General features: G+C 45.4%; 2 protein-coding genes across 4 annotated transcripts in view; both read left to right on the top strand.

Annotated features, from left to right (window-relative positions):
- LOC143329673 (rho GTPase-activating protein 29-like) overlaps nt 1-2,591 on the top strand; it is a 29,831-nt gene extending 27,240 nt beyond the window's left edge. For both annotated transcript variants that reach the window (XM_076745679.1, XM_076745680.1), the window contains 2 exons: nt 119-419; nt 700-2,591. In XM_076745679.1, the coding sequence (XP_076601794.1) occupies nt 119-419; nt 700-1,878 (1,480 nt within the window). In that variant the 3' untranslated portion in view covers nt 1,879-2,591. The remainder of the gene's footprint in view (nt 1-118; nt 420-699) is intronic.
- A 1,566-nt stretch (nt 2,592-4,157) lies between these two features.
- The window catches only part of LOC143329071 (retinal-specific phospholipid-transporting ATPase ABCA4-like), a 36,791-nt gene continuing 12,960 nt past the window's right edge, over nt 4,158-27,988 (top strand). Inside the window, exons 1-28 of one of the 2 annotated variants that reach the window (XM_076744747.1) lie at nt 4,158-4,270; nt 5,644-5,756; nt 5,908-6,001; nt 6,331-6,472; nt 6,591-6,730; nt 7,299-7,426; nt 7,589-7,786; nt 11,445-11,534; nt 14,035-14,272; nt 14,971-15,110; nt 15,741-15,857; nt 16,428-16,625; nt 18,302-18,507; nt 19,422-19,598; nt 20,557-20,779; nt 20,983-21,204; nt 21,531-21,735; nt 21,843-21,935; nt 22,453-22,656; nt 23,225-23,402; nt 23,687-23,818; nt 24,147-24,286; nt 24,396-24,533; nt 25,457-25,638; nt 25,808-25,913; nt 26,464-26,669; nt 27,511-27,565; nt 27,828-27,878. In XM_076744747.1, the coding sequence (XP_076600862.1) occupies nt 5,691-5,756; nt 5,908-6,001; nt 6,331-6,472; nt 6,591-6,730; nt 7,299-7,426; nt 7,589-7,786; nt 11,445-11,534; nt 14,035-14,272; nt 14,971-15,110; nt 15,741-15,857; nt 16,428-16,625; nt 18,302-18,507; nt 19,422-19,598; nt 20,557-20,779; nt 20,983-21,204; nt 21,531-21,735; nt 21,843-21,935; nt 22,453-22,656; nt 23,225-23,402; nt 23,687-23,818; nt 24,147-24,286; nt 24,396-24,533; nt 25,457-25,638; nt 25,808-25,913; nt 26,464-26,669; nt 27,511-27,565; nt 27,828-27,878 (4,069 nt within the window). In that variant the 5' untranslated portion in view covers nt 4,158-4,270; nt 5,644-5,690. Of the gene's footprint in view, nt 4,330-5,643; nt 5,757-5,907; nt 6,002-6,330; nt 6,473-6,590; nt 6,731-7,298; nt 7,427-7,588; nt 7,787-11,444; nt 11,535-14,034; nt 14,273-14,970; nt 15,111-15,740; nt 15,858-16,427; nt 16,626-18,301; nt 18,508-19,421; nt 19,599-20,556; nt 20,780-20,982; nt 21,205-21,530; nt 21,736-21,842; nt 21,936-22,452; nt 22,657-23,224; nt 23,403-23,686; nt 23,819-24,146; nt 24,287-24,395; nt 24,534-25,456; nt 25,639-25,807; nt 25,914-26,463; nt 26,670-27,510; nt 27,566-27,827; nt 27,879-27,988 lie in introns of both variants that reach the window. The other variant, XM_076744748.1, reaches the window with a different exon arrangement.

Genomic DNA, 27,988 nt, shown 5'->3' with positions numbered 1-27,988 from the left:
ACTTTCTTGAGGCAGCTGTTGTCAATGTACAGTTCCTTAGAACTCAGATTAATACTTGAACAATACCATAAATGTGCCTTTTATGAATTAAACTCATCATTACTCTTCGCTTCCACAGAGTGACTGAGCAGGCAGAGGAGAACAAGATGACTGCGAGTAACCTGGGCATCATCTTTGGCCCCACGCTGGTCAAGCCGCGGCAGACAGACGCTGAGGTGTCCTTGTCCTCCCTGGTGGACTACCCCTACCAGGCCCTGATGGTGGAGATGCTGGTGCGTCACTTCCAAACCATCTTTGACGTTTCGCTCCTGCCTGTCTCCGACATCACCACGACCGGCCAGGCGTCCCCCAGACTCACCCCCCAGGAGAAGGTGCAGCGGCTGAGCAGGCACTCCACCTCCCTGACGGACATCAAAGAGGTGAGGAGGGATTGAAGGCTGGGACTGGACTGGACTGGACTGGGCTTGTTCCCATCTTGGAATAATGGACTATCACTCAAGTTTTATCAACAGGATGTTTTCCTCTTCTCACCACTCTAGTCTGTCCTTTTTGTGTTATGGTGGACGCAATTTTCTTTGATTAGTTGTACATTTATGAAAGGATCTTGAGCACAATGAGACATAATCAGCTCTTGTCTTAGGTCACTTTTTTATATGTGTTGCACAGATTGTAAGATAATTGTTTGTTATGTCCCTGCAGAGTTCCAAAGTGTACAAAAGATTCTCATCAGTAATCCCGTCCCCACACATCCTGGATGAGGTTCAGGAGGTCCAGCCAGGCGCTGACAGAACAGAGGCCTCAGCCCTGGACAGACTCAACGGGATCCAGGCGTCTAGTGGAGACGAAGTCCAGAGGTCAACCTTAGTGTTTGGCCGTCCCAGCACCACCATCACCTCCACCACCACTGTGGCACCAAAGGTCCAACTACGCACCCAGCGCACCAGACATGTGTCTCGGCCGATCAGCATGCCGCTGGAACGCCTGCCCACCCCTGCCCAGATCAGCGAGAGGAATAACCGGAACGCCGCTGCTAACGTCGACGCAAGCTCTGCTGAGCTGGACCCTGTTTCTGAGACTCTGCAGGAGACACCAGAGGCGGAGAAGGCTCGTCAAGGTGGCTCGTCCAGGATTAGCACCTACTACATCACTCCTTTCATTGACACACAGACAATGCAGAGGAGAACGTGGGACAGGAAGTACAAGCACTATGACGTTACACCCAGGACTGCTATGATAGTGGCCAACCTGCCGTCTGCCGGCTCTGGAGTACAACCTGTAAAGGCAACGATGCCCATCGCTGTTAGTCCAGCAGTGACCACTGCCTCTGCGGCCCCCGCCACAAGTAGTGTGAGCACCATATTCTCCAACAACCCCTACACAGTGTCAGTCAAGCCTGTTTGGACTTCTAAAAGGGAAAATGACACCGATAATTCAGTCAGTGAGTCCAGAAGCTCACCAAACCTCCCGCTAACGCTCAGAGCACCGAGAACTCTGCAGCCTCCCCCCGGAACTTTCTACAAACCCCCATCTTCCATTAACAGCAGAGCTAGGACGCTTCCAAACTGGACTACTACTGTCACCACCATCACCACCACCACCACCACCACCACCTCATCGCTCGCCCCCGCCAAACCTGCCGAGGCGGTCACGCCGTCCCCTGCCCTTACAAGCCCCCCACAGACGCGGCTCCAGACACAGGACTCCACTGACAGCGCCATTGACCCCGGGGTCTCGACCTCGGCTGCCCTTTCGCCCCCGCAGTCCCCTCCCCCGAGCAGCCCCGAAGACCTCAGCCCCAGCGAGACTAAACCCGTCTACCAAAGACTGCGACCTCGGCGGCTGCAGGAGCTCGAGCACAGAGAGGCTCATTTTGTCTGACGCCAAAAAAATGTTATCTGTAAATATTAATGTATCTGTGCCATAGTGTATACTGGGGAAAACATTTTTTTATCATACAAGCTGAGAGCGAGAGAAAAGAACGGCCTGTGAAAATAAACCATGAAAGTGTTATAAGTACTAATATATTGTATTTTACATGTTCAAGTCAAAATGTCTCCCAAGCATTCAAAACAAGTGCGATGCCAACATTGACTGTTCAGTGCCACTTTTTAAATAAGAAACGTGAATTGTGAAAAAATTTGCCCACAACAAATTGACATGAGTCAGTAAAGGTTGTAAGCCTATCACGTTCTGTGTTTGACTTGAACACTTGAGTTCATGTTTGATTTATTGCGACATTATTTCGTATTGTAATCTCACAGTGCACTTAATGCAGGTTCAAATTCTAATGTTTCCTTTAATGTTAAGATTTGTTTCATTTTGTGTTTTATTCCACGAGCAGCAGATGAAAGTGTTGTTAACACGAGGTTTTAAACATTTTTACCTTCTCCATTTGTTCATCGTAGCCTGTGATTGGTACATCTTTTCTCAGCATGTAAACCTTATGTATCTGTTTACGATTTTTATATTCATTCATACATACTGCATGTTTGTCGCGGTAATTTTGTCTCATCGCATTATTGTGACCATACAAAAGAAAAATGACATGCAACAGTACTTGCTGCAAATTAAAAATGTAGTTTCAAATGTTACTTCTGCTCCAGTTGAGTTTATTTTTCAGATCTCTGTTCGGGGTTTACCTGATATTTCCGTGCTGGTGTTGTTATTATTATTATTGTTATTATTGTTGTTCCAAGACCGTCATTGCAGCTGATCCAGAAAATCCAGACAGGGAGCACAAAGCGTTCGTATCCTGTGTGGATCTTATTGTTTTATTGTTGACTTATTATTTTTAGACTTAGTTCACTTGTCGTTTATTTTTCCAGCCTTTCCCCGGATGGTTAGTCGCAAATATAATGATCCTGGAGCAACATAATTATGATGTAGTAGCACCACCAACACATCAGATATCAGATTGTGCCTCACGGGTCGTACTGAAAACTTTCCAGGTTTCTTTTGACGCCCTGCATGTTTACTTTGCTTTGTATATGCTATCCAACAAATCTGTGTCCCCTTTAAGTTGCAGTCTGATGTGCATTTTAAACATGTATGCAATCAGAGTTTATGCTGTATTGAACAAACTGGAGGCTGAGGAGTGGTGTCAGGTTGAGGGGCTGCAATGGATTTTTTCATTATCCGTTGATTTTTTTTTGTGAAAATAGTGAAAAAATCCATCACAGTTTCCTAAAGCCCAAGCAGATGTCTTCAAATCATATGTTTTGTCTAATCAACTGCCCAAAAAACACCAACTTAATGAATTTGCAATCATACTATCCAGAGAAAAGCAGAAGATTCTCACATTTAAGAATCTGAAAACAATGTTTTTTTTGTTGTTGGGTATTGAGAAATGAATCTAAACAGTTGCCAGTAAGCATTATTCAGCTCTATGCTGATGTTTGCTCCCTGCCTCAGAGAACCAGGGTTATATCTGGAACTTTTTTTTGAATGTTTTTCTGTAGCTCTGTGGACTTCTGTGTGGTTTTTCCTCTACCTGTGACACTGCATCCCGCTGTGTGTTTCAGCCATGGGCGCAGTCAGATTTGTCCCTACAGTTTGCTGCATTTGACAAATCAGAGAGTCAGATAAGCTACCTGAGCCACCGGGACGCCCAGACGTGTGCAGCGTTAAGCCTTGAATTTACCTCAGTTTTACAGTAAGCTGTGTCTGCTGCACACATAGTTCACAGCGGGTCAAAGTGGTTTTAATGTGCGGCTGTCAAGGCTTCACATTCCCCCGGCCTAATCACCCCTGTCACCTGCTCCACCTGGACGAGCTGCTCAGGGCACTGAGTCATTTCAGACGTGTGCGGCACAAAGGCAGCAGCGAACAGGTCTGGTAAGCTTCAGCGTAACACAGTCAAACTCTGATTTTGTGGCTGTTAAGATGAAAGATTTCTCGCAGAGTGACGCGAGCTGTGCAGGTTAAATCTCGCTCATGGACACTTTTGTTTGACATTTTGTCTCCCCCTCCTCTACCGCAGGACCGTCCTTCCCTCCACCAGTATCCCTCCTGTCCTCCCCAGCACATATCCCCCTAATTCTGCCTCAAAATGGATGACTGTTGTCTTTTTTCTGCCTGCCTGGGTTGAGCTGGGAGATTAGAGCAATCAGATTAGGAGTGGTGCTGACCTGCAGGCAGCAGGAGGGGAGAGAGTGGACAGCGAGGAGCCGTGCGGAGCTCTTCTACCTTAGTTAATATTGTCCATTACTTTAGCCTGTTTGTGAGGCCGTTTCTCTAGATGTCGTACGACTTTTATATCCTTCCATAAGAGGTAAGGGTCACATTTCCCTCTGTGTTTGACAGAATAGGATGTGCTGTAAGAGCTGACAGGCGTGTAGTCATTAATTACTGTTTTAGTTTGTCTAATGTTAAGATTTGAACATCATCTAATGTGAAAACAAAGATCCTCTTGGATGCTTTTTAAAACCGTTATGGCCTCCCGTATCAGTTACATAAACAGGCAGCGGTTCTTTGATGATAAGGCATGTTTGCCACAAAATTACTACAGCTCTGTGTCAGTCTTGTGCAAAGGAAGTCCTGTCATGCGTAATTACTGTTTGAGTAATAAGGTGATTTCAGAGAAGTCAGACGCGATGACAGCCTTTACTCTGCCGCTTCAGGCTCTTTTTTCCTCTTGTTTTTCTCGACAAGTGTTTATGTCCCCGCATCCTCAGTCTGCCACTCTGCCGTAATCTGTTGGACATGTCACTCGGAACAAATTACTCTTCATGTCCGACACTCTCAGAGGTCGTCTGCGTCTAACCTGTATATGTGACTGGAATCCGTCTTCCAGTCATCGGTCCTGGGTTTGTCTTTATGATGAAGAGAGAGGAGGCTCATATTTATCAAAGAGACGCAGTTTCACGTGCATACAGACGCTAACTTGTGCTTATGTGTCGTTGTTTATGTCTTGTACAGTGGTGGAATGTAGCTAAGTCCATTTACTCAAGTACTGCACTTATGTACAATTTTGAGGTACTAGTACTTCACTTGAATATGTCCATTTTCTGCCGCTTTATATCTCTATACTACATTTTAGATTTCGATTAGTAATATAAATTTAAAACCTCTGATAAATTCTTGTATATTTGTACATGAAGCTACCCAGCAGTATATGAAGTAATTCAAAGAGCCCCACCTTCACCAGCTGCAACATCAATGAACACATCAGTGCTTCAGTCAATATAACCCAGTGCTTTAATACTTATATCATTCTGAAATGAGCCATTCTACACTAATATTTTTGTACTTAAGTAAAGTTTTGAGCATTTCTACTTTATGGTTGCCTTGTTCTATGCAGTTTAATCATTTCCATAACCAACTTGTATTTTCCTGTAAATTCCCTCTTTTTGCCAACATGCCGGCACAGTTAACCTTAAACCTGGAAGTGTTTTGCTCTGGAGCGCTTCAGCCGGGTGGTCTGTCCCTGCTCTGTAGTCAAGACCACCTTAAACTAATCCAAGTGACTGCTAAGGCCAGGTACTGAGGAGTTTGGAGTCAATGTCAGGTCAAAGCCGAAGCCAAAGCAAAGTCAGCACGTTCCAAGACAATTGATAAAGTCATGCCCGCTAGACTCCGTGATCCAATGTCTTTGTGAGACCTGAACAACAGAGTGTCACGGCTGATGGCGTCGTGTATCTGCAGGTTTGTCACAGTCTGATGACCCCGTCCGGGGGTGAAGCTGCGGAGCAATGAAGACAGGCTCCCAAATCCGCCTGTTACTGTGGAAGAACTGGACTCTCCGCAAGAGACAGAAGGTATTCTCATTAATGTTAATGAGGTTACACATAAAACCATCCAATGCAGCGACACCGCAGCCTACAGCCTCTGACGCCTGCAGAGGGTTTGTTCCAGCTGTGTTGGGCTGGATTAGGTTCAGTGTATGTAACTGCACTTGTTTCTGTCCAGGTCCGCTTCCTGGTGGAGATCATCTGGCCAGTGTTGTTATTCATTGGTCTGGTGTGGCTGAGGAAGGCCAATCCGCTGTACCAACAACATGAGTGTAAGGGAAACATGCTAATAAAAACTACGTGTTTATTAGCATTCATATCAGTAGCATGTTGGCTTTCTATTAGTCGTGATGAAGCACTTACTAATGCCTTGTTCAGGGGTTAGAGTTGTTAATTGTTAGGTTATTAAGAGTTTAATTTCTGTACAACTTCACTATCAATAAGTAAAACCCTTGGTTAATGGCTTAGTTGTTAGAGAATATGCAGAATAAAGCATTAGTAAGTTCCTTTCATAGAGATAAGACATCAACCCTTTGGCAGCTCTTTTAAAATCACTTTAAAACCCCTCACATGCCGTCAAATGTTCTGTCTGTCGCTTCAGGTCATTTCCCCAACAAGGCCATGCCCTCAGCAGGGATCCTGCCCTGGATCCAGGGCATCTTCTGCAACGTCAACAACCCCTGCTTCAGATACCCAACCAGAGGAGAGTCTCCAGGCGTCGTCTCCAACTACAACAACTCAGTGTAAGCCTGATCACAGCTCTCTCAGACCTTGTAAACTTCCACTGCAGCAGAAACCTCTTAAAACCATAATTGTTTGCTGACATTCGCTCATCTGTGTGTGTTTTTTGGCTTTTTCCAGCTTGGCGCGGTTCTATGTTGATGTCCAGGAGCTCCTGCTCAATGAGACAGACGTCCAGCAGCTTGGCCGCCTCTGGCGCGACATTTCGTCCTTCTCAAACTTCATGGACACGTTACGCAGCAACCCGTCTGTGCTGTCAGGTAAACGGCAAGTGTGAGGAATGGAGGCAGAGCTCGTGTCCAGAGTGTGAAACAGTTAATTAAAACTGTTTAATTAAAGCCTTTTTTCCTGCTGTGTGATCAGAGGAGAAAAACGCTGTTGACACAAGTCGGCGATGTTTGATTTTATCTTTCTGGCCAAGCTGTAAAACCAAGTTGGACAAAGTTTATTATGAGCTCTTATCTGAACCTGACAGGAAGCAGTAGCTACGCAGCCGTCTTTCACAACAATGATCCTTTTTGCCTTGTGCTGGTGTCACGTCCTCTTTCGGTCGTCAGAGCGCCCCTCACTTTCTCTTCCATTTAAAAAGTCTGACCTCCAGCGTTTCATTTTCATTTATCAGTTTTAAAGCCAAACATAAAGAGTTATGACTTCAGTAGAAATGAACTGAACCTGTTGGCGGGAACATGCACATAAACACACATCCTCCTGCTCACTGGAGCTTCCCCCCGCCAGTCTCGCTCTGAATCATTTCCTCTGTGCAGTCCAGCGCTGGTCGCTCAGCACCGTCTAACCTTTCACTATATCTGCTCTGTATTTCTTTTCCAGGTCGTGGGCTGAAGATAGACGATATTCTGAAGGATGACGAGGTCCTCACGGCCTTCCTGCTGCGAGACGCTGGCCTCTCCGACTCCATCGTCTACCAGCTCGTCAATGCAAGAATACGACTGGAGCAGGTGCAGTTTGGAGGGATGGGAGGGAAAAGCTGCAGCCTCGAGTGATGTTGGCTCATCAGTATAGAAGATCCTGCATATTTTGACATATTTTTCTGTGGTTTTAGATGAATAGGCGCCATTGTGATGATATTTGACCACCTTTTTCTTTTTCACATCCTCCAGTTCGCCTTCGGTATCCCAGACCTGCAGCTGAAAGACATAGCCTGCAGCCAGGCCCTGCTGGAGCGCTTCATCATCTTCCCCAGTCGCATGGGCCTCCATGGGGTCCGCAACGCCATGTGTGCCCTGAGCCAGCAGAGGCTGCAGAGGATAGAGGACATCCTCTATGCGAATCTGGACTTCTTCAAAATCTTCAGGCTGGTGAGTTGTTGCGAACTCGGACCTCTCCTCCCTGTTTTTACTCCTTCAGCCTTTTCTTTGCTTATGGTCGCTGATATTGTTATTTTGGAAATTGGCATGTTGCTCATTATCTCCACTGAGACCCTCTGAAGGCTGCGTTTGTTGGAAACATGATGTCTGTCTTCCTGTCCTGGCAGTGAAGGCCGGTCTTATTGCCTCATTTGTTTACTGTAAACTCACTCATTTCACAGAACTGATGGTTATTCCGCTCATGTTGAAAGGTCATTCAGCTTTAAGGTTGTGCGAGGTGGCAGCCAATCAGCCAGCGGGGACTCATTTTCTTTTCCATCACAGCATTTTAAAGGATAAAGATGGTTATTCTACGTTTGTGATTTCTCATGTCCGTCTCTCAGACTTCCTGGTCTGTGACACTCATGCCCACCGGATCCCACCGAAGACGTAAAACACCTCACAAATACGTAGTTTACTTTTAAAACAAGGCTTAATCATTTCCTAAAACAGCTGGGCACTGCAGTTCAGCAAACATGACTTCAACAGGAGTAAACAGTGCATGCCTTGAGGAATATTTTTAGTGGCAAATTAACACACATTAGGTGGGTGTGACATCCTAATAAACTGCATCGTGTGTGTGTGTTTGTTGTCATGAACGAACATGTCGCCCAGTGCAACAGTGTAGCTCACTGATGCGCTTTTAATAGGATCAATTCGTTGTTGTTTTTGGCCTTTTTAATGGGATTCTTTGACTATAACGAAACATGAAATACGACCAGAGTTATCCTTTAAGGACACACATTCATTCATATATTTTGAGATACTGTGTCACCAGGTGAATTTACTGTGAAGTGTGTGCAGAGAGAAAGCAGATGGACGGTTAAATATAGTATGGATCCATGCGTTTCATTTAAGAGCTCCGTCCTGTGCAGTCAGCTTTGACCCTTTAGCAGCTGCAGCAGGGCACTTAGCAGAAGTAGCTAATGGAGGGGAAGATAACGCTCAGGACTGATGTATGTGCTTCCTTGTGGCTGTAGTTGTGTCTGTGCTGCTCAGACGAGTCCTTTTTGTTGTGAACTGATGTCTGATGACTCATTGTTTTATGTAGAGCTGGTGGTGATGCCAGGACTGAATATGAGGCGTGGCTGATTCTGGCTTCCAGGTGACTCCGGCAGACCTCTTCAGTCAGTCGCTGCTTTACATTGGCTCTTAGAATAAACCAGGAGCTCTGTTTCGCAGTGTTTTCACATGTATTTACAGAAAGCAAGATGCATGTAGGAGGCAGAACACCCGTGAGTCACAGATCATCGTTTCAATGAGAGGAAAAGCCTTTTTATTTGTTATTTATGTGAATATATTTGTGGAAAATTGTCCCTTGCAGAACTGGAGCTATCTCAGTGTATTTTACAGAATGATAAAGCAAAAGCATTAAAGGAAATCAGCTGCATCAACAAACTGTACTATATTTAATCTTTTTCCCCTCGACACCCTCCTGTTTCCTCTGTATCGGAGTCAGGTGACTGGCTCAGGGAGCTGGCGTGGCATTATCCCTCTTGGCCTGCTTCTCTAATGGGCTTAGCTGGACTCCGCCTACAACCTGTGAGGTATTCTAGAAGATGTGAAGCTGCGTCGCGTATAAATACCAACATGTGCAGGTCTAAAGAGTTCAGGCCACATAGCTGCCAGCACACCTGGCTGCTAGAAAGCTGACTGTAGGACTGAGGCTGTAAAGACAATGACGGGTTACAGCGACGCGAGCGATCAACCTGATCTCTGAATGATTTTCCCTTTCCTGCATGTTTTTTCTTTCCTTTCTTTGAATGCAATAAATATATATCCATGATCAGGGTCATGTGGGGCTGGAGCTACGTAATATTAAATATCTCATTAAATATCATTGCAAGAATGCAAAAACCTCTGGAAATGAACTTTGATTAACCAAGAAAATATTACAAAGATGGTTGCAGTTTAACAGTACTTCTCCAGGACAGGACTGTACTTCAATAACTGATATAAATTACTTTGAAATCAAACTTAAAGCTCCTAAAAACACAAAGTATTTCTCTGTAACCGTAGATCTGTGAGGGTTAGGTATTATTTATTAAATGTAGGTTTGCTTTGGTTAGTTTATTTGACTGACAACCTTCAAACTGCCATCAGCTTCTCCTTCAAATGTTTCTGAACTCTGATTGGTGCATAGAAGTATGTGACATCACCCTTTGACGAACGGAGCCCCGCCCACTTGTTTCTGTTCTAATTTGGGCAGAAAATTTCATGTGTGTAGGATCCCCCCGCCCATAGAAACAGGCTGATTAACGAAACCCTTTTTCGAGTACTTTGAAGTAAAGCAAGCACAGAATTTAACAATTTAATTAAAAAGATTTAATAAATAATATATATATTATTTAAAAATAATAATTATTAAATTGCTGCTGATGTATTATTCTGTATGACCGTCCAAAATCATAAGCATCCGGTTTTGAAGACGTTGCCTGCAGATGAACCAGCGATATTCTTCCACCTGTTACATCAAAACCGTGTGCTGTTTGTCGCCTGAACAGCCCCGATTCACGACAGCGTCTCTTCAAAATCCAGATAATATGGTGATTCTGCGCTAAAATCCTTTTCGCTAAATCACCTTGCAAAGTAGAATTACATTCATAGACGCTGGAAGCTGGTTAGAGTTAAGGTGCTGAGAGAAAGTCAGTCTATATCCCGACCCTTTTGACCTGCGGTGGCCCAGATACGCCCTGAATGATGAAATCCAGTGCAGAGGCCTCTCGTGTGTGAGCAGTCTGAGGTGTTTTTGAGGCTGTAGTTCAGTGAGTATCAGCCAAATATGACAGTTTCCTGCGTGTGAGCAGTGTTTGCTTTGTATTAGTAGTGCATTAGCATCTTAGCGGGGATCTCTGCCTTTAACCCATTAGCTCTGTTAAGTTTAAAGCCCATTACCACAGTGACCTCTGCCTTGTAACAGTTTCCCTCCCCTCATTACGCCCCCGACTCCCCTCTCCCTTCCTATTCCCTCGCTTTCTCTCTTTCCCCCGCGCCGCCTCCCTCCTTCCTTCGTTCATTGAAATGCAAGCGCGAGGAATGCGAGAGGAAGGATATCATATGTGTGTGTTTGTCTTTCCCGTAGCCCCTCAGCGCTCTGCCCTGACCGGGCCTTTCCCAACACCTACTGCTAAAGCTTTCTCGAGAAGATAGAGAGGAATAATGTCAGTGAGTTTCCATTTCGAACAGTCGATGGATTTCAAGCTTGATGCAGGTGCAGTTCCACCATGAGTACAGAGCCAAACTGATAAAGAAAGGAAGGTCAGGTGGAAAGTGTGATGTGGTTTTCCCCGCAGGTTGCCGTCCATGCTGCCTGTAAAGTCTGAGTAAAGAGAATATGCAAGAAATGGCCTCTTCGGTGGCAATCGTTTCTCGGAAGAACTCGGTTTGCAGCACTTCGGGGCTGCTGCGTTGCTGGTTTCTTGCTCTGAATGTGTTTGTTTGTCAAAGGGTATCACGGGACATGATTTCAAAGAGCAGCCAAGGGCACGTCATACAAAAGAACAAAGAGCAGATTGTGTTTAGTCTCATTTTTTCTGTGTTTACCTCACTTTGAAAACACTGCTTGAATATTGTTCTGATGCCCATCTTGTGACTGTGCCCCCCCCCCCAGATGCCTCAGGTAATGGACAGCAGCTCCGAAGGGATTGACCTGCACTTCTGGGGCCGGGTTCTTAAGGCGGCGTCGGAGAAAATCCAAGTTGTAAGTCCATCTATCCCCCTCCACTCCTTCTCCTCTCCTCTCCTCTCCTCTCCTCTCCTCTCCTCTCCTCTCCTCTTCTGTTCACTCCTGCAGGATCAGAGGCACCAGTATTTTTAGTCCTGCAGGAAACTTGCCTCTTCCGCTGCTCCGTGTTTGAGAATTGCTCACAGAGGAGGAGGCTGAGTGATGGACTCCACAATGTGGGGTGGACAAGTGCTGATATGTCTTTGTGGGCTCATATAAGTGTGTACGTGCATTCATGTATGTGTTAATGCATTATTGTGTGTGTGTGTGTGTGTGTGTGTGTGTTCATGCACATGCAGATTGTATGTTTGTGAATGTGTCTGCATCACAATCCATAAGAAAACACACATCAGAGTCAAACAGAACAGTAGAATAGTTGACAATATTTTCTCTCGTCGTCGTCATTTTAGTCAGTTTTTTCTGGAGCTTTCGATCAAATCACATGAACTTCATCAGCAGATGGAGATTCTTCATGCTTTGTAAATGTTCACATTTCATAAAGTTGATGTTTGAAGGTAATTTTCTCACCACGAGGTCCATTTAGTTTGGTTTTTTGGCTGTTGGTTGGTCAAAACAAGCAAATTGAAGACACCACCTCTGTCTCCAGGAAATGATGATTAATTATTTTCTAACATGTTACAGACCAAATGATTCATAGAGAAAATAATCGGCATATTAACTGCTAATTTATCAGCAGTTTTTGTGGAATTGTAGATTGAAATTTCAATTTTCCACTTGAAGGACATCTTGCTGATGTTGGACAGCATTCAGAACAGAGTAGAATGAAACAGATCACAGCACAGAGGAAAATACTTCTGAGGTTAAGAAACAGAACGTGGGATAGAACAGAAGTGGAAAAGTAAAACAACATAATAGAACACAATAGAACTACAGTCTATTAAGGTGAGTGCATGTATGAATTGCATCTCTACCAACTGGTACATATACATACTGCTTCAGACACACACAGACACACACAGACACACACACACACACACACACACACACACACACACACACACACAAAGGGACATGAAACACAGACTGACTGATGGGATTGCACTGTGTGTTTCGGCACGTTCGCTGTGTGTCCCAGGGGGTGTATCCCATCGTCACCTTAGCCAGGGTGTGGGAGACGTCGGGCGGCCGGGGGGAGGTCGAGGGGGAGCGAGAGACATTCCTTTGAGGTGACACATCCTGTAGGTGGGACCTTCGCATCACCGTGGTGACAGAAAGTCGAGCCAAATGCTCTCATTACCCACCTCTCCTTCCTCTCAGTTTAGAGTGTGTGAGTGTGTGAAATGATAAATAAGAAAAAGGAGGGAAGGGGAGTGAAATAAATCAGGGGTGTGTCATGACATGTGTGTGTATGCACGTGCATGTTCACACATAACATGCCGCTGTGAGTCGAGGGCGGGGGGGGGGGGAGTTCATACGAGAGCAATGAGTCATTTCCAATCTGAAACCAGTTTGATTATCAGTGTTTCAACACATTGACATTTACGGGCTGTGTGGAGGGATGCTCATTAGATGGAGGCTTCTGAAGAAATATTCCAGGAAGAACTCAACTCCACCAAAAACCTGATCCCTTATGAGATCATCTGAAGCTCTGACACTGTAATTTATCAAATTTGAGGCCATTTTAGCTTGATTTCATTCATTATCTGGTTATATCTTTGGAGCAACGTGGCTCAAGCTATTATTATTATTGGCAGCCCGCTCCCCTATTTTTTAGAAAGGAAGTGATCCACGCCGTGGAGAAATGCACTTGGATGAAGCTATTTTTGTTCTATCAATAGGAGGATATTTAGTCCGCCCTCCGACCCGTCCTCGTCCTCGTGAAGAGAGGCGTCCGTCCAGCGTGTTTGCTTATCTTTCTAACTATTGTTTTCTAGTGATCGTTTATGTCGTGCAGTTCACACAGTATGCATGAATGAGAGGGACATAAATACCTTAAGTTGAAGAATAATTATCTGGCAAAAGGTCAAATGGCTCAAAGCTAATTATTTACTCTTCGTAATAATACTCGCCGTGTATCAGGGTGTGTCTACTGTTAATCAGACGTGGGTCAGATAAGCAGCCAGTGTTTTTTGGCGTAAGTGAAAGAGTGGGAACTTTTTCCATCACAGGATTAAATTCAAATTTTAAGCAGCCGGGCTCTCTGTCGTACTGACCAAAGCACATTTTTGCATCCTGTTGGTGAACATGGTAAACACTGTACGTGCTGAGCATCAACATGGTATCACTGTCGTTATGAGCATGTTAGCATGCTAACATTAGCATTAAGCTCAAAGCAGCTGTATGCCTAGGGTTAGGGTTAGCATGCTAGCAGGCTAATGTTTTAAAACTCAAAATGCTCTATGTATATCAGCAGAGTGACACACTGGAGAAGTGAAGGAGGTGAACCTGAACAGACATGAGCACCACTGACCTCTGAGAGCATCCCTTTAACCGGCCCTCTGTGCGACTCTTACAGCTGATGGAGCGGGAGAGCTCCCAGGAGCTCCTGAAGGCAGCAGCATCTCTGTTTCGAGCCGGGGGTCCCTCCTCGTTCACCCAGCTGATGTCCAGTGTGTCGAGTCTCTTCTGTGGATACCCGGAGGGAGGCGGCTCCCGGGTCCTGTCCTTCAACTGGTACGAGGACAACAACTACAAGGTGTTCCTGGGGGTCAACGGCAGCAAGAGCCGCAACTACGTCTATGACAACTCTGCCAGTAAGTGAAGAGGTGCTGAACTGTGAAAGCTTCAGTTCTATAGTATATATATATATATGTACTATATACTAATACATGCATACCATCGCTACATTCTGAATTATGGTATACTGTTATTGCAGTTAGAATAGAGGAAAAATGTGCTTTCATTATTTTTTACCTTGGTAGTTATTCTTCTATTTTATGCTAAAGTGGTTTATAAGTATTTCATTGATTTTTCCCAAATCATTTTAATCATTTATTAAGTTTTATTGGTTTGTTAATTGTGCAAATAAAAACGAAACTAAACTGAAATGATGCAGGATGAAAGTGAATCAACAGGCAGCTTCGGAAGACGACCGACTTTACAGAGAGCAAGCATGTTTTTCCAAAGATACTTACTGTGCGCGTACGTGCTTGCGTGCGTGCATGTGTATGTGTGTGTACGTGTGTGCGTGTTTTCAATATATTTCATTTGTTTTCCAGCTGTGAGCAGCTCCCCTGTCTCTGTTGTGTGTTGCATTGCAGAACAATAACAGCAGCACAACCAATCAGGCGACCGATTTAACATAATTGACGGTTAATAAGTTGATAGCATCTGAATGATCCTCAGATCTGGAGGACATGTCAGAGTACTCTGTGTATTCTGAAGTGTGGATCTCGATCTTCTTCTTCTTCTTCTTCTAACCTCCCTGTTTGTGTGATTCTTCTGCTCTCAGCTCCCTTCTGCAACGCCCTGATGCAAACCCTGGAGTCCAACCCCGTTACAAAAATTATGTGGAATTCAGTGAAGCCCCTGCTGATGGGAAAGATCCTGTACACCCCCGACTCCCCTGCCGTCCGCATGATATTAAAGAGTGTAAGGGAGACCACCTCCAGCCCGACCCCTCACCTCTCTCTCTGCCTCTCTGCTCACGTTTTCCTCTCCTTCTCTGTTTCTTTCACCACTCTCAGTTTCTGTTTATACGCACCCAAACCCCCACCCTTCTCAGGAATGAGCTGACCACCGAAGCAAAGCAGGGCGGAGGGATTGGGGGGGGGGGGGGGCAATTTACAGCAGCATGAGGGAAGGGAAGAGGAAGGAAGAATTAAACAATAAATTGAATGTGAAGGTGCAGCAACGAAAGGCCAAACTGAATGTTTTTCAGTCTGTCACATCTCATTCGGCGGCCATGGCGCAAAACTGAATTCAATTCCAAGACGAGTTTTGTTAATGAGAATTTAGCAACCTGCTCCGGAGAAGAGAATTACCCGGTGTGACTGTCCGCTTGTGTGTCACCTGTGCTGTTTGAAGGGTATTGAAGTTTAGAGCCCATAAATGAAACGTTCAGGATCTCACTGCTGCTAGCTGACTGTCGCTGCTCGTAAACGAGTAAAAGAAGCAAAAAGGAGAGAATCAGAGTCCGTTGACATGAATGTTATTAGCACACAATTGTGCTTCTCATTGTATTCTACAACTGAGGAAGCTGTGAACTTGTGTGTGTTTCAGGCCAACACAACGTTCGAGGAGTTAGAGAGGCTGCAGAACATGGCCAAGGCCTGGGAGGAGGTGGGACCTCAGCTCTGGGCTTTCTTCCAGGACAGCGTCCAGATGAACATGATCAGGGTACGAACGCTGCACATACACACAGATGCAGTCATGCCTGAGCATAATTTTGTGCATATCTGCAAACACTGTGTGCATATCCAACAGGAGTGCCACCACCAGTAAGCATCAGAAGGTAAATGGAGTATTGTGCTCTAAGTCAAAAGAAGCGGTTATATAAGAAGCAACAGTAAGCAGAGGTCTGGAAGTCAATCATTGAGATGGATTTGAGGCAGATTTGGGCCACAAATTTGATAAACGTGCAGCCTGATTTTGACTTTAAGAACGGTCCTCCCATAGGCTGAAAAATCCTGTTTGTGTGTTTAAAGACTGCAAACTCGTTAGCTGGTCCACGTGTGGTGACTCAGGATCCAGTCAGGATGGAAAGATGCCAGCTTCCACACGACTAGCTTTCAGCTTGAACATCCTGCCAGGCGTGCATTGAATTTGAGGAATGAATTATGACTCGACCCCAAAGTTTGTCGCACAACGCATAGTTTTCATATTCCTCAACTTACTCGTCAGCCAGCTTAAATGCTTGCGTACGTAATGTGTCTGCGATACGTACATCAACCATCTGCATCACTGCAGGACACCCTGAGGAACCCGACAGTGATGAGCTTCATGGACGACAGCCTGAGAGACGCGAACGTCACCACCAGAGACATTCTTAACTTCCTGTACAGCGGTCCTGAGGGGTGGAGGGAGGCGGGCATGCCCAACTTTGACTGGAGGAACATTTTTAACGTCACAGACCAGATCATACGCATGTTCAACCAGTATGGAGAGGTAAGACGCACAAGTTAGTCTGCCGTTGGTCCCCTAGAATCATCGGTCCCCTGTTGTTCTGTTTTTCCCCTTTGCCTCGGTCACTGTTTGCCAAGTGTTGCATATTCCCAGGACGAGGTCTTCAGGCCTTTTGTCAGACCGGCCCTCAGTTGTCCAGACAGGTGCATCAGTCTTCCAGGTCTGCTCCCAGCAGACTGCAGCCAGACCCCTTTGAGACCGAGCAGACCACTTAGCACGGCTATAGAGCCGCTCTCCCATCCAGGAGGCTGAAAGGTGCGGAGAACAAGCCTCCTGTCACCCCCCTCCTTCGCTTCCATTGTGGAGCCTGTGATAAAGTGGAGAGTGAGGTGGGAGGGAGTCACCCCCCCAATGAGCTCACTGCTGTTTTAGAGTATGGCCTCGCATTGAAACAGACCCTCGCGCCTGCAAAATAAAAGAGGGGCAAATCACTCGATCCATCCTTTACGGCCTCCCTCGACTGATTTAAAGGGGGCAGGGGCTGCGGTTTTGGAGAGAGCCCTATCAGTGCGGGCATCTCAATCTGTCCTTTGTCTCCACGTTCAGCCTCGAGACCCTTCAGAGCCCCACAAACAAACCCAGGCGGTTTAGCCAATTAGATATAGCTGTCAGCTAGCATTGGGCCGTAGGATAAGTGCTGCAGTTAGCATTAGGTCCCCTCACCCTGTCAGGGGTATGTTTCTCACACTGAAATCCCATTGGAACATGTGTATCAGTGAGGGTCTTTCTTCTCGGACCATCCCTGAGTGAGCATTATTGTGTTGTGAATGTATGGCCCCCATAAAGATGAATGGGAAGTGGTCTCTCGCCTCTCTTTGAGCGCTCTCAGGGTATTGTACAGTAATGTGAATGGAGACATTAGACATGGTGTACACAGGGGTGGAGAGCAGTGTGTGTGTGTGTGTGTGTGTGTAGGGTGGGAGTTTCATACAGGGACAGCGTGTGTGTGTGTGTGTGTGTGTGTGTGTGTGTGTGTGTGTGTGTGTGTGAGAGAGTATGAGCTCTGCTTGTGTGAGGGTGTATGTTTAGATAAATGTGTGTTTCTGCATGTATGAGTGCATGCATTTGCTTTCAAGCATTTGTATGTGTGTGTGTGTGTGTGTGTATGTGTATGTGTGTGTGTGCATGTGCGTGTGTGTGTGTGTGTGTGCATGTGTGTGTAGTAGTCACTCAGATTTTCCCATGTCATCAGACCTCCTCAGTGAAAGATGGTTCTGTTGAGAGCGAATGGAAATTCACAGAACTGCGCGCAATCTACAAGGGCAAGCTATCGTCTGAACATTTTCTGGTGCCAATACAGTGCAAATATGAGTTTAGGTACAGACAGTTGTTTCCTCAGAGAGCCAATGTCACATGTGACCCAATCCAATACACAATCAATTAGACAGGGACATGAACTCAGACACCATCATGGTTTGATCGAGCAGCAAAGTCTTTTTTCTGATCATCGCAGCATCTGGAACAACATCACAGTTCAAACGTCGTTCATAATGCATGAAGGCACGTTCATTCAGTCAGAGTTCAATGAGGAGCGACCGTCATTCACAAAAATGTCGAGTCAATTACAAACACAAGAAAAGGCAAAAAACAACACATCAACAAAGAGATGAGCCAACAGAGAAAAGCAAATCAAACACTGCTCTCTCCTCTCATTAAAGTGCATCAATCTGGATAAGTTTGTGGCTTACACGGACGAGTCCCAGATGACCCATCAGGCCTTGTACCTGCTGGAGGAGAACAAGTTTTGGGCCGGCGTGGTCTTCGTGGACATGTATCCCTGGACCACGAGCGTACCCCCACACGTCAAGTACAAGATCCGCATGGACATTGACGCGGTGGAGCGGACCAACAAGATCAAGGACAGGTGAGTAGCAGCTGTGTGGAGTCATGTTTGCTCAGGTTTTTACTCAGGACCCCTCAGAACAAAGCCCCTGCTTTTGACTCCTTCCATCAAATTCTCCCTTCTTCCTCTGACCACTCAGATACGGACCGCCACTCCTTTCAAGGCCGTGGTTACCAGACCACTGGTGGAAGTTAATTTATGGCCCAGATAAGTTATATTGTATAAGCGTTTTATCATGAGGGGGAAAAGAGGCTAAACAGAGGTACTTTCCATTACATATCATTGCAGCTGACGGCTATACATAGCCACAGGAGTTAAGTAGGATCCAGCAGTCATGTTTAGACCTCCAAATCACCCTGACAACCTGCCGTTCCTTCGCTTTTTCAGGTCGTTACCGTCGTATTAATGAGGCAATTTATATGGATTTGTCACATTCTTCAGAGGAGCAAAAGAAAAAGCTCTTGAGGTGGCCTCAGCGTGTTCTCCAGAGTCTCTCGGTGGTTCCATATTAACTCGATACCTGCCCTTTCATCCTCCCATGTGAGGCTCTCGCAGACATTTTTCCTTTGCCTTTGATCTCCCATTCATAAACAGACAGTATGTCAACAGCCTCAGGGGTGAACAAGCAGTTTTAGCTGTTTACAGCACACCAGCAGGCTGTAATGGACCCAGTGGGACTCCTGCCTCTATACAATTGAATAATCAGATTGAAAAAGGCTTTGCGTCGGGCTTATCCGCTTAAGTAAAAGCAGCGTATGTGTGGTTTGTGTGTGTCTTTAGAGACTTCAGGATGTTTTATTAATACAGTGACTGAATGATCTGATTATTTCATACAACAACAAGCTTAAATAGTTTATTTAACTGTTTGAATAATCTTATGGCCACATTTTAGCCAACAGTCAACTCCATCGTTCATGTTCTGCTCCCTCTGTCAGGTACTGGGACCCCGGCCCCAGAGCAGACCCCGTGGAGGACCAGAGGTACATCTGGGGAGGCTTCGCCTACCTGCAGGACATGATTGAGCACGGCATCATCAAGCTCCACACGGGCAACGACTGGCCGCTCGGGGTCTACATCCAGCAGATGCCGTATCCGTGCTACGTAGATGACCTGTGAGTACGACGCTCGCTTCAGGATTTATCCCAACAATGCTCCCATGATATCCAGAATTATGGCATCAATACAAGCCAATAACTGAAAGTGAAAGACAGCAAACCTGAATAAAAGTGAAAAATTGCTGCAGTCTCACTCACAGGTGGTTTATTTGAGTAATACAACATTTCAGTGCAAACAAACTTCATCACAGGCTCAGATATACCTGATATTCAGTTATATAAATCATCCATAAGTACTTTTATTCAAGCCATGATGTTCTTTAAATGCTTAAAACCGAACTATTCAGTCCATCCTCCACACTGATGAGCAACCTTACTTTGATGTGAGACTGAAGGACCCTCAGCTGCAGACTGAACACATACAGTCCACGCTCTATTTGCTTGAATATATATTATTATTTATTTGTGCACTTTTCTGTGTATGTGAAGCTGTGAGTTATTGATAGATTTAGACTCAATGATCAGCTGCTTGGCTTGTTTTGTTGGACTCATCAGTGCATCACCGCATACCTCAAATTACCGGGCAAACAAAGTGTGTTTTTTTTGCTCAAGTCCACATGTTAAAGCCACTATGTGAAGAATTTTAATGTGGTTACAGCGTCCTTAAAATGATTCTGCTGGCATGAGATCTGTTTGTGGAAAAATCAGCCCGCTCTTGTGAAAACTGTTCAGATTTCTTGGAGGAGTGGGCTGGGTAGCAGCATAACTTGTGGTCTGTTAAAGTGTTATTTTTGATATTACCACCGGGTGGCACCAAAGTCTGACATTTTCAACTCCTACACATGTGGCTTTAAGTTTGCTTCCTTAAACCCACTTTTTCTTACAAAAAGCAGGTTCGCAAATATTATTCCTGTATATTTATACAGGAGAGCAACAGCAGGCCATCAAAAGACAGATTTCTCAAAGGTTTAATGAGGTTTCTCAGTCCAGTTTTTTGGGTCCTCTTCTCCTCCAGCTTCATGATCACGCTGAACCGCTGCTTCCCCCTGTTCATGGTGCTGGCCTGGGTCTACTCTGTGTCCATGACTGTGAAGAGCATTGTGCTGGAGAAGGAGCTGCGCCTCAAGGAGACTCTCAAAGCCATGGGGGTCGACAACGGAGTCATGTGGTACACGTGTTTCATCGACAGCTTCGTCATGATGACTGCAAGCACGGCGCTGCTCACCTCCATCATCATGGTGAGGGGGAGTAGGGTGGAGAAGGAGGCCATGTTGGCAGAGGGTCAAGCTTTATTTGCTGGTTTTGTCGCATGTAATGGTGCCCTCTTGTGGCTGATTTTAAAAAGCTCTAGTCATGGAGAGAACTGTTTTACTCATACAGCCAATGGTTGCACTGAAAATCTCAGAATGATCACACGCTTCACGTCTTTTTTTCCTCTCAGGGTGGAAAGGTGCTGAATTACAGCAACCCCGTCCTCGTCTTCTTTTTCCTGCTGACGTTCACCGTCGCCACCATCATGCAGTGTTTCCTGATGAGCGTCTTCTTCAACAAGGCCAACCTGGCAGCTGCCTGCAGCGGCATCATCTACTTCACCCTCTATCTGCCACACATCCTCTGCTTTGCCTGGCAGGACCGCATCACCACGAACATGAAGTTGGCTGCTGTATGTGTTTTCTCTTGTTTTGATGAATTCTACAGATGTTTCAGTACAAGTATTGCAAAGTGTCGTGACTATACAGTCTAATTTCATATTGTTAGGGGAGAGCAGACATGGTAATGCATCCATCTTCTTTTACTAGTGCAACAATACAATCACTACGTTAGCATCACCCCTGGTAGAGGAATATATATGTCACACACATTCAGGCCTTTTCATTGATAAATTGAATCTTGAGGCATTAAATTGTGCAGTTCCATTATTTATGTATATGCATATTCTGCACCGCTCGTCGTTAAATCAATTATTTATGTGTCCCCTGGCTTCTCTAGAGCTTGCTGTCTCCAGTGGCTTTTGGCTTTGGCACAGAGTACCTGTCGCGGTATGAGGAGCAGGGTTTGGGTCTGCAGTGGGACAACATCCAGACCAGCCCGTTAGAGAAAGACACCTACTCCTTCCTCACCTCCATCTTCATGATGATGTTCGATGGTGTCCTCTACGCCGTCCTGGCCTGGTATCTGGACAATGTCTTCCCAGGTTGGGCTGCTAATACACTGTATGATTTACTTCAGGGGGTATTTTACTCCTTTGTAGCTACTACAAGTTTACTAGACTGAGAATTAAATCATATTTCTCCGTCACAGGACAGTATGGCATTGGTCGACCATTCTACTTCCCGTTCCAGCCCTCATACTGGCAAAGACCTGCACCCTCACACAACGAACTGGATAATCCCGGTTCGTATTGCTGACTCTAAAATCTCTTACATGCCTCGAAACTGAGGAGCAGCAGCATGAAGGTTTGTGGTCTTACTCAGATTTGCAAGTAAAACCTGAATGGGAGAAGTGAGTGCACTCAAAACCAGTTGTTCCCAGGAGAAGCTTCTAATTCCTACTGGGAATGGTTGTATTGGAAAGGTCAATATAAGCTACAGTATATAATGAGCGAGACCCAACAGGGTTTTCTCCCTCACCCCCTCCAGCCCTCCTGGAGCAGGAACTGAACCAGCATCTCATCTCAAGACATTTTAGGTGGTGTACTCTTGTCAGCACGGGGTCTGAGACCAGGTCCTGTCTTTGAGGAATAGTCCTAACGATAATTAGAAACGTCCCTTTGGAAATATAAATGAACAAAATCACCTCCTTCACACCAAAAACATGTAGGCAGGATGCACATTTCTGTAACTGCGGGTTGATAGTGTGCAACATTTCCTCAGCTGGTTAACATGATGCATGTTCACCCTGTCTTCCTCAGATCCTGAGAGACCTGAACCTGATGCCGTGCAGCGGGATGCTGAGAGCAGGTGCACGCCAGAGATGTACACCTGTAACGGCTCAGCCAGCAGGAAAGCCTGCAAACACCAAAGCAAGAGAGAACGCCTGGAGAGAGAGAAGGAGGTGCTGAGACGACAAGCGGACACTCCAAACCAGGATGAGGGTCAGGACTCACAGGAGGAAGGTGAGGACACAAAGACAGATAGTGAAGGCTGGAGCAGGGGTTTGCATGCTCTCTCTGTGTCTGTGTGGGTTTCCTCCAGCCGCCACAAAGATCTGCAGATTAATTGGCGAGTATAAATTGCCCGTAGGTGTTAATGTGAGCATGAATGGCGTCCTGTGGAGCGTGTATGGCCCCTCTCACCCAATGTCAGTCTCCAGCCACCCACGACTCCGCAAAGGAGAGGTGGTAATAGACAATCCATGTTGGGAACACACTGAGGACATCTGGTGGACAGGCAGGGTAACACACCACACCTGGATATGCAAGACAGAGGGAGCAGCACGCATAAACTTTAATGTTTATCTGGTTTCCAGATGTGATAAACTCTTCAAACTTTTCTATTGTCGGGTGCACCAGGCCTCAGTTGAGCTAGTGAAAAGAGTCAAAAGGAATATTTAATGGCTATGATGGCTCTGTGAAATACACTGGTGGACTGAAACATCTTGTTCCTGGGGGAAAATCTACTGGGATCCTTCAAATGAATTAAAGTCTGTTTAAGTGTTAACTCGGTCTTTCTGGGTCCGTGCAGGTCAGCTGTTCTTTGAGTCCGACCCACTGGGCCTGGTGATGGGGGTGCAGATTCAGGACCTGGTGAAGGTCTTTGACGGGAGCTCTCGTCCGGCTGTCAACTGTCTCAACATCAATTTCTACGAGGGCCAGATCACATCCTTCCTGGGGCACAATGGGGCTGGAAAGACCACGACCATGTAAGCTGAAATCAGACTTAACAAAATACAAATCTTTTTATGAAGCAGAATAAAGATGTAAACTCAGAGATTTTGACATATAAAAGCAGCCTCTCTGCAGACGAGGGTCTCCTATCAATAATTTTCCATTTGAATGTGACGATCAAATGTTTCATGTTCCTTTAAATCAGCTATTTTCCTCTTAAGACACTGTTTTAAAGCCTTTTATAGAGATTCAGTTCACTCGTCTGGTGGATCCCTCAGGAGAGCTGGTATTGGTATGTGTGTTGCTCTGGTCTGTCCAGGTCCATCCTGACTGGCCTGTTCCCTCCGACATCTGGCACAGCCTACATTAATGGAAGAGACATTCGGACAGACATGGACATCATCCGCTCCTCCATGGGGATGTGCCCTCAGTACAACATCCTCTTCAAACAGTGAGTTACTGGCCTGGAGTCAGTCAGTGTTTCCAGGATACACAGCTAAGAGTTTTTTCTGCTGAAGAGCAAACTGAAATTACTTGTCGACTTTTTCTTTGTTAAGAGTTCATATGTGAAGAAACGCAGAACAGACTTTGTTAAAATCAATGCACAGTCTGCAGAAATCGAACGCATTGGCTTTGACAGCAGAAAACCAGAGTTACCGATTTACTTCCTCATCCAGACTTCATCAGTGTTCAAAGTGTTCAAAAAAAAAACCTGTCAAAACAACATTTTCACACTCTGTAAACTCCTTTATGTAACGGCTGTCCTGGTTTTGTTCCAGCCTCACAGTGGAGGAGCACATCCTGTTCTACTCGCTGCTGAAGGGTCGGACTCAGGCGGAGGCGGAGAGGGAGGTCGAGGACATGCTGGTGGACCTTGGGCTGCCTCACAAGAGAGACGACGAGGCTCAGAACCTTTCAGGTGCACCACTTGTTCCTCCGCGCTTTTTAGAGAGTGAACGGGTGAGAATTGAATCCATTCCTTCATCACTGCTTCGGCTCTGAACAGCTGCCTCTCGCCCACCTTACAGGTGGCATGCAGAGGAAACTGTCAGTTGCCATGGCGTTTGTTGGAGGGTCGAAGGTCGTGATCTTGGACGAACCCACCTCGGGAGTGGACCCCTACTCCAGAAGATCCATTTGGGACCTCCTGCTGAAATACAGAGCTGGTAAAAATGTCTCATTTAACCCATTATAGTAAACATTTTACCTCTGTAGATCACTGGCTCCCAATTTGGGGGTCCCGTCCCCCACTAGGGGTCACCAAAGCTTCACGGGGGGGTCGTGAGAGCCTCCTGAGTTTCAGATCATTTTAAACAGGATGAGGGCGAAGTGAGGACCTGAACACGAGCTGCTTCACAGAGCCTCAGTCTCTGCTGAAAAGCCCCGTATTGTATTAAAAAAGTACGCAGTTCAACAACCAGAGAGCAAGTAGAACAGTGGTCAAGCATCAGGAAGAGGAAAACACTCAAAAAAGAAGCCTATTAAGTATGTATGATTGTTAAAAACACATGACAGAGACAGAGAATTGTATAAAAACTCCCTAAAAATATCATATGATGCAACATTCAGAGGACATAATCTGCTCAGAAATCATCCAGACGTCCTGCAGTCATTCACTATTTGGGTTAACTGTACAGTTTATCAGTTGTTCTGTACTGTTACTGTTACATTGAGCATAACATGAAATATCCATAAAATATGTCACTTAGTCAGGGGTCTCAGTCTGCTCAGTGATAGCAAAGGGGTCCCTGAAGGAATACGCTAGATCCACAATCTGAAAGGCACATTTCGCCGCCTGAGGTCCACTTTCACTGCTCAGAAGACGACGCTGAAGAATGAAACCAAACCCTCCGCAGCCTCGCGGCTCTCCTGAGGCGCTTGAATTAAGCAGCGAGCTGATCAAACGGAAAAATTCAGTTACGCGGCTACAACAAAAGCCAAAACTGCAGTCATAAAACCAATAATCTGCAGGCAAAGACGCTTTAAAGTTATGATAACTTTTTGTTCATTAAGAATAAGCTGAACGTTGCTTTGATTCAGATGACATGTCAGTTAGAAGCACTCTACTAAAAGTTGGCCCCTCGTTCAGGCCGGACGGTGATTCTGTCCACTCATCACATGGATGAGGCCGACCTGCTGAGTGACCGCATCGCCATCATCTCCAAAGGACAGCTGCACTGCTGCGGATCCCCCCTCTTCCTCAAGAACTGCTTCGGAGTGGGTTTCTACCTGACACTTGTTCGCCGGATGAAGGATCTGAAGAAGAGGGAGGTGAGGTTTGCCGGCTCATGGTGTGTCAGCTCTGTTTATTCTTTCATAATGGTTTTCAAACACAGACGCACAAAAGAGAAACACCCCCCTTTCTTCCACTACAGCTTCCTGGCAGGCTTTTTTTTTTGAGTCGTTAAAGGTGTTCTTGTCTTTTTTCTGTTTCCGTCAGAATGACTGCGACTGTGCCTCAGACTGCTCCTGTTCCTGCTCCATCTGTACCCGATACAAAGAGCAGTCTCAGAACCAGTCCCAGCAGCTAGACAGAGTCCTGGATGGTAAATATCTCTCCTTTACTGTAACTGCATACTCATGAGCTGCTCCTCCTCTGTTTGTGTGCATATGTTCTCTTGTACTTTTGTGTTATTGAAGAACTTGAGATCTAGACCCAGCGAGCGAGGGCATTTTTGGAAAGTGAGGACATTTTACTTCTTCGAAAAACTCTTCAGACTTCATTTTTCAAGGTGCAATGGTTAAATGAGGGCTAGAAACCAGGGAATGAAGGTTCGGTTTGGTCGCTTATTTCTCTTTAAATTACTAATAATTATGACTAAATAAGCAACAATGTCAGGAAAAACATCCTTAGTTGATATTTACTAAGTTGTGAAACGGCAACAGATTTTAAAAGGTATAATTTTGTGGTGTTATTGACCCTCACGCCTCTTCCTCCTGATTCTGCCTGAGGACGTTCGAGATGCAGCAATTCCAGCACAAATTACATTTCAGCGCTTAAATAACTGTTTTTTGGTTTGTCCCTTTGTCCCTGTCTTGGTTTGTGTTATTTCTGGGAACCTCCTAATTCTCCATAAATGACGATCTTCTTCTCAGGGGACGTAGACAGCATCACTAGCCTCATCCACCACCACGTCCCTGAAGCCAAGCTGATCGAGATGATCGGCCAGGAGATGACCTACCTGCTGCCCAACAAGGGCTTCAAACACCGAGCGTATGCCAGCCTGTTCAGGGAGCTGGAGGAGACGCTGGCGGACATGGGCCTCAGCAGCTTCGGGATCTCTGACACGTCACTAGAGGAGGTAAGGACACCCTGTGGAGCTCTGATGCTGCATTTATACTGCATGAAAAAGATGGTAAATAAGAGCGTTCAGAGTGTCAGCGCTCAGCTTGGGAAGTTGAGCTTGAGCCTGAAGCTTTGTGAAGTCTACCCATAGTCAGGAAAAAGAACTGCATTCATTTCAGAAAATAAATAAATAAATAATAAATAAAGTGACTTATTTTTATTTTTGATAATAACTTATGTAATTCCACAGCAGGAAACAATCACCTCCCTGAATAGTTCTTGAGTGACGTCTCTACAATCTTTGCTTTGGTGTTTTACATCTGCTACTGCGCACTGCAAAGTAATATTTGTCTAGTACTGCATCCATAAAATCTTGTTTTCTTTAAAGAAAATTTAATGAATCTGCAGCTATAATAAGATTATTTGTGCCAGTTTCCAAAACAGATGTTTGGTAAAAAATGTCCATATCTACTGTGAGCTGTGGCTTCCTGGTCCTTGGTTGCTCTTCACTCTCACATTTATACTCATCTCTCTACTACACACCAATAATAAAGGCATAAAAGGCCACATAAGTAAATACATTTCCCATGAATGAGTGTAATTATCTTGAAGTAATACATAATAAGGCATGCTAGTACAATAGAGCCTTTCAAAGAATTATAGACCAAACGTCATAGTAAAAATGGCCGTTTTAGCGCTGTACATGAAGTGCATACTGTCTGTGTGTGACGCAGGCAGAATCTTCCAGTTTCATAAAACAAAGTGAAAAACTCACTTCTGAACTCAGAGGCAGAACCTACATTTAACGCGTGGAAAGTTTTGAAAGTTTAAGGAAGTTTTTTTTTCCCCCTTTCCAGATATTCATAAAGGTCACAGCAGACGGAGAAGCGGCGAATAATGCCACCACTGCTGGTAAATACCACCACTGATAGTCCACATGGCCTTTTCCTGGAATTGAATTTGTGACCCTTTGCCCCGTCTCTCGAACGTGTTGCCCGTCCATTTTCCTCACACCTGTTGCTGTTATGCTGTTGTCATGAACTCCCTAACTCACCACTCTAGCTCTTACATTAGCTTCACCTGTGCTGTATTTACACGTGACGTGGTGCCTCGTTTGTCAGTTTTAACCCTCCAGTTTGTGTCTTGTGTCTCACCCGTTCACTCCCACCTCTAGAGCAGTGGATGATTCAGCGGAGAAAAAACGACAGCAAAGTTGATGATGAAGGTCAGAGACTTGAGAACTGGCAGACTTCGGAAATGTTAGCTTTTTATTGAATCTGCTGGATTTGGGTCAAACAGTATGTGCAAGAATAGCTTGTTGCTTACAGTTAAAGT

Source organism: Chaetodon auriga, chromosome 12 (genome assembly GCF_051107435.1).
Source record: "Chaetodon auriga isolate fChaAug3 chromosome 12, fChaAug3.hap1, whole genome shotgun sequence".
Taxonomy (NCBI): domain Eukaryota; kingdom Metazoa; phylum Chordata; class Actinopteri; order Chaetodontiformes; family Chaetodontidae; genus Chaetodon; species Chaetodon auriga.
The sequence above is the reverse complement of the archived record's forward strand: the minus strand, read 5'-3'. Positions and strand labels throughout refer to the sequence as shown.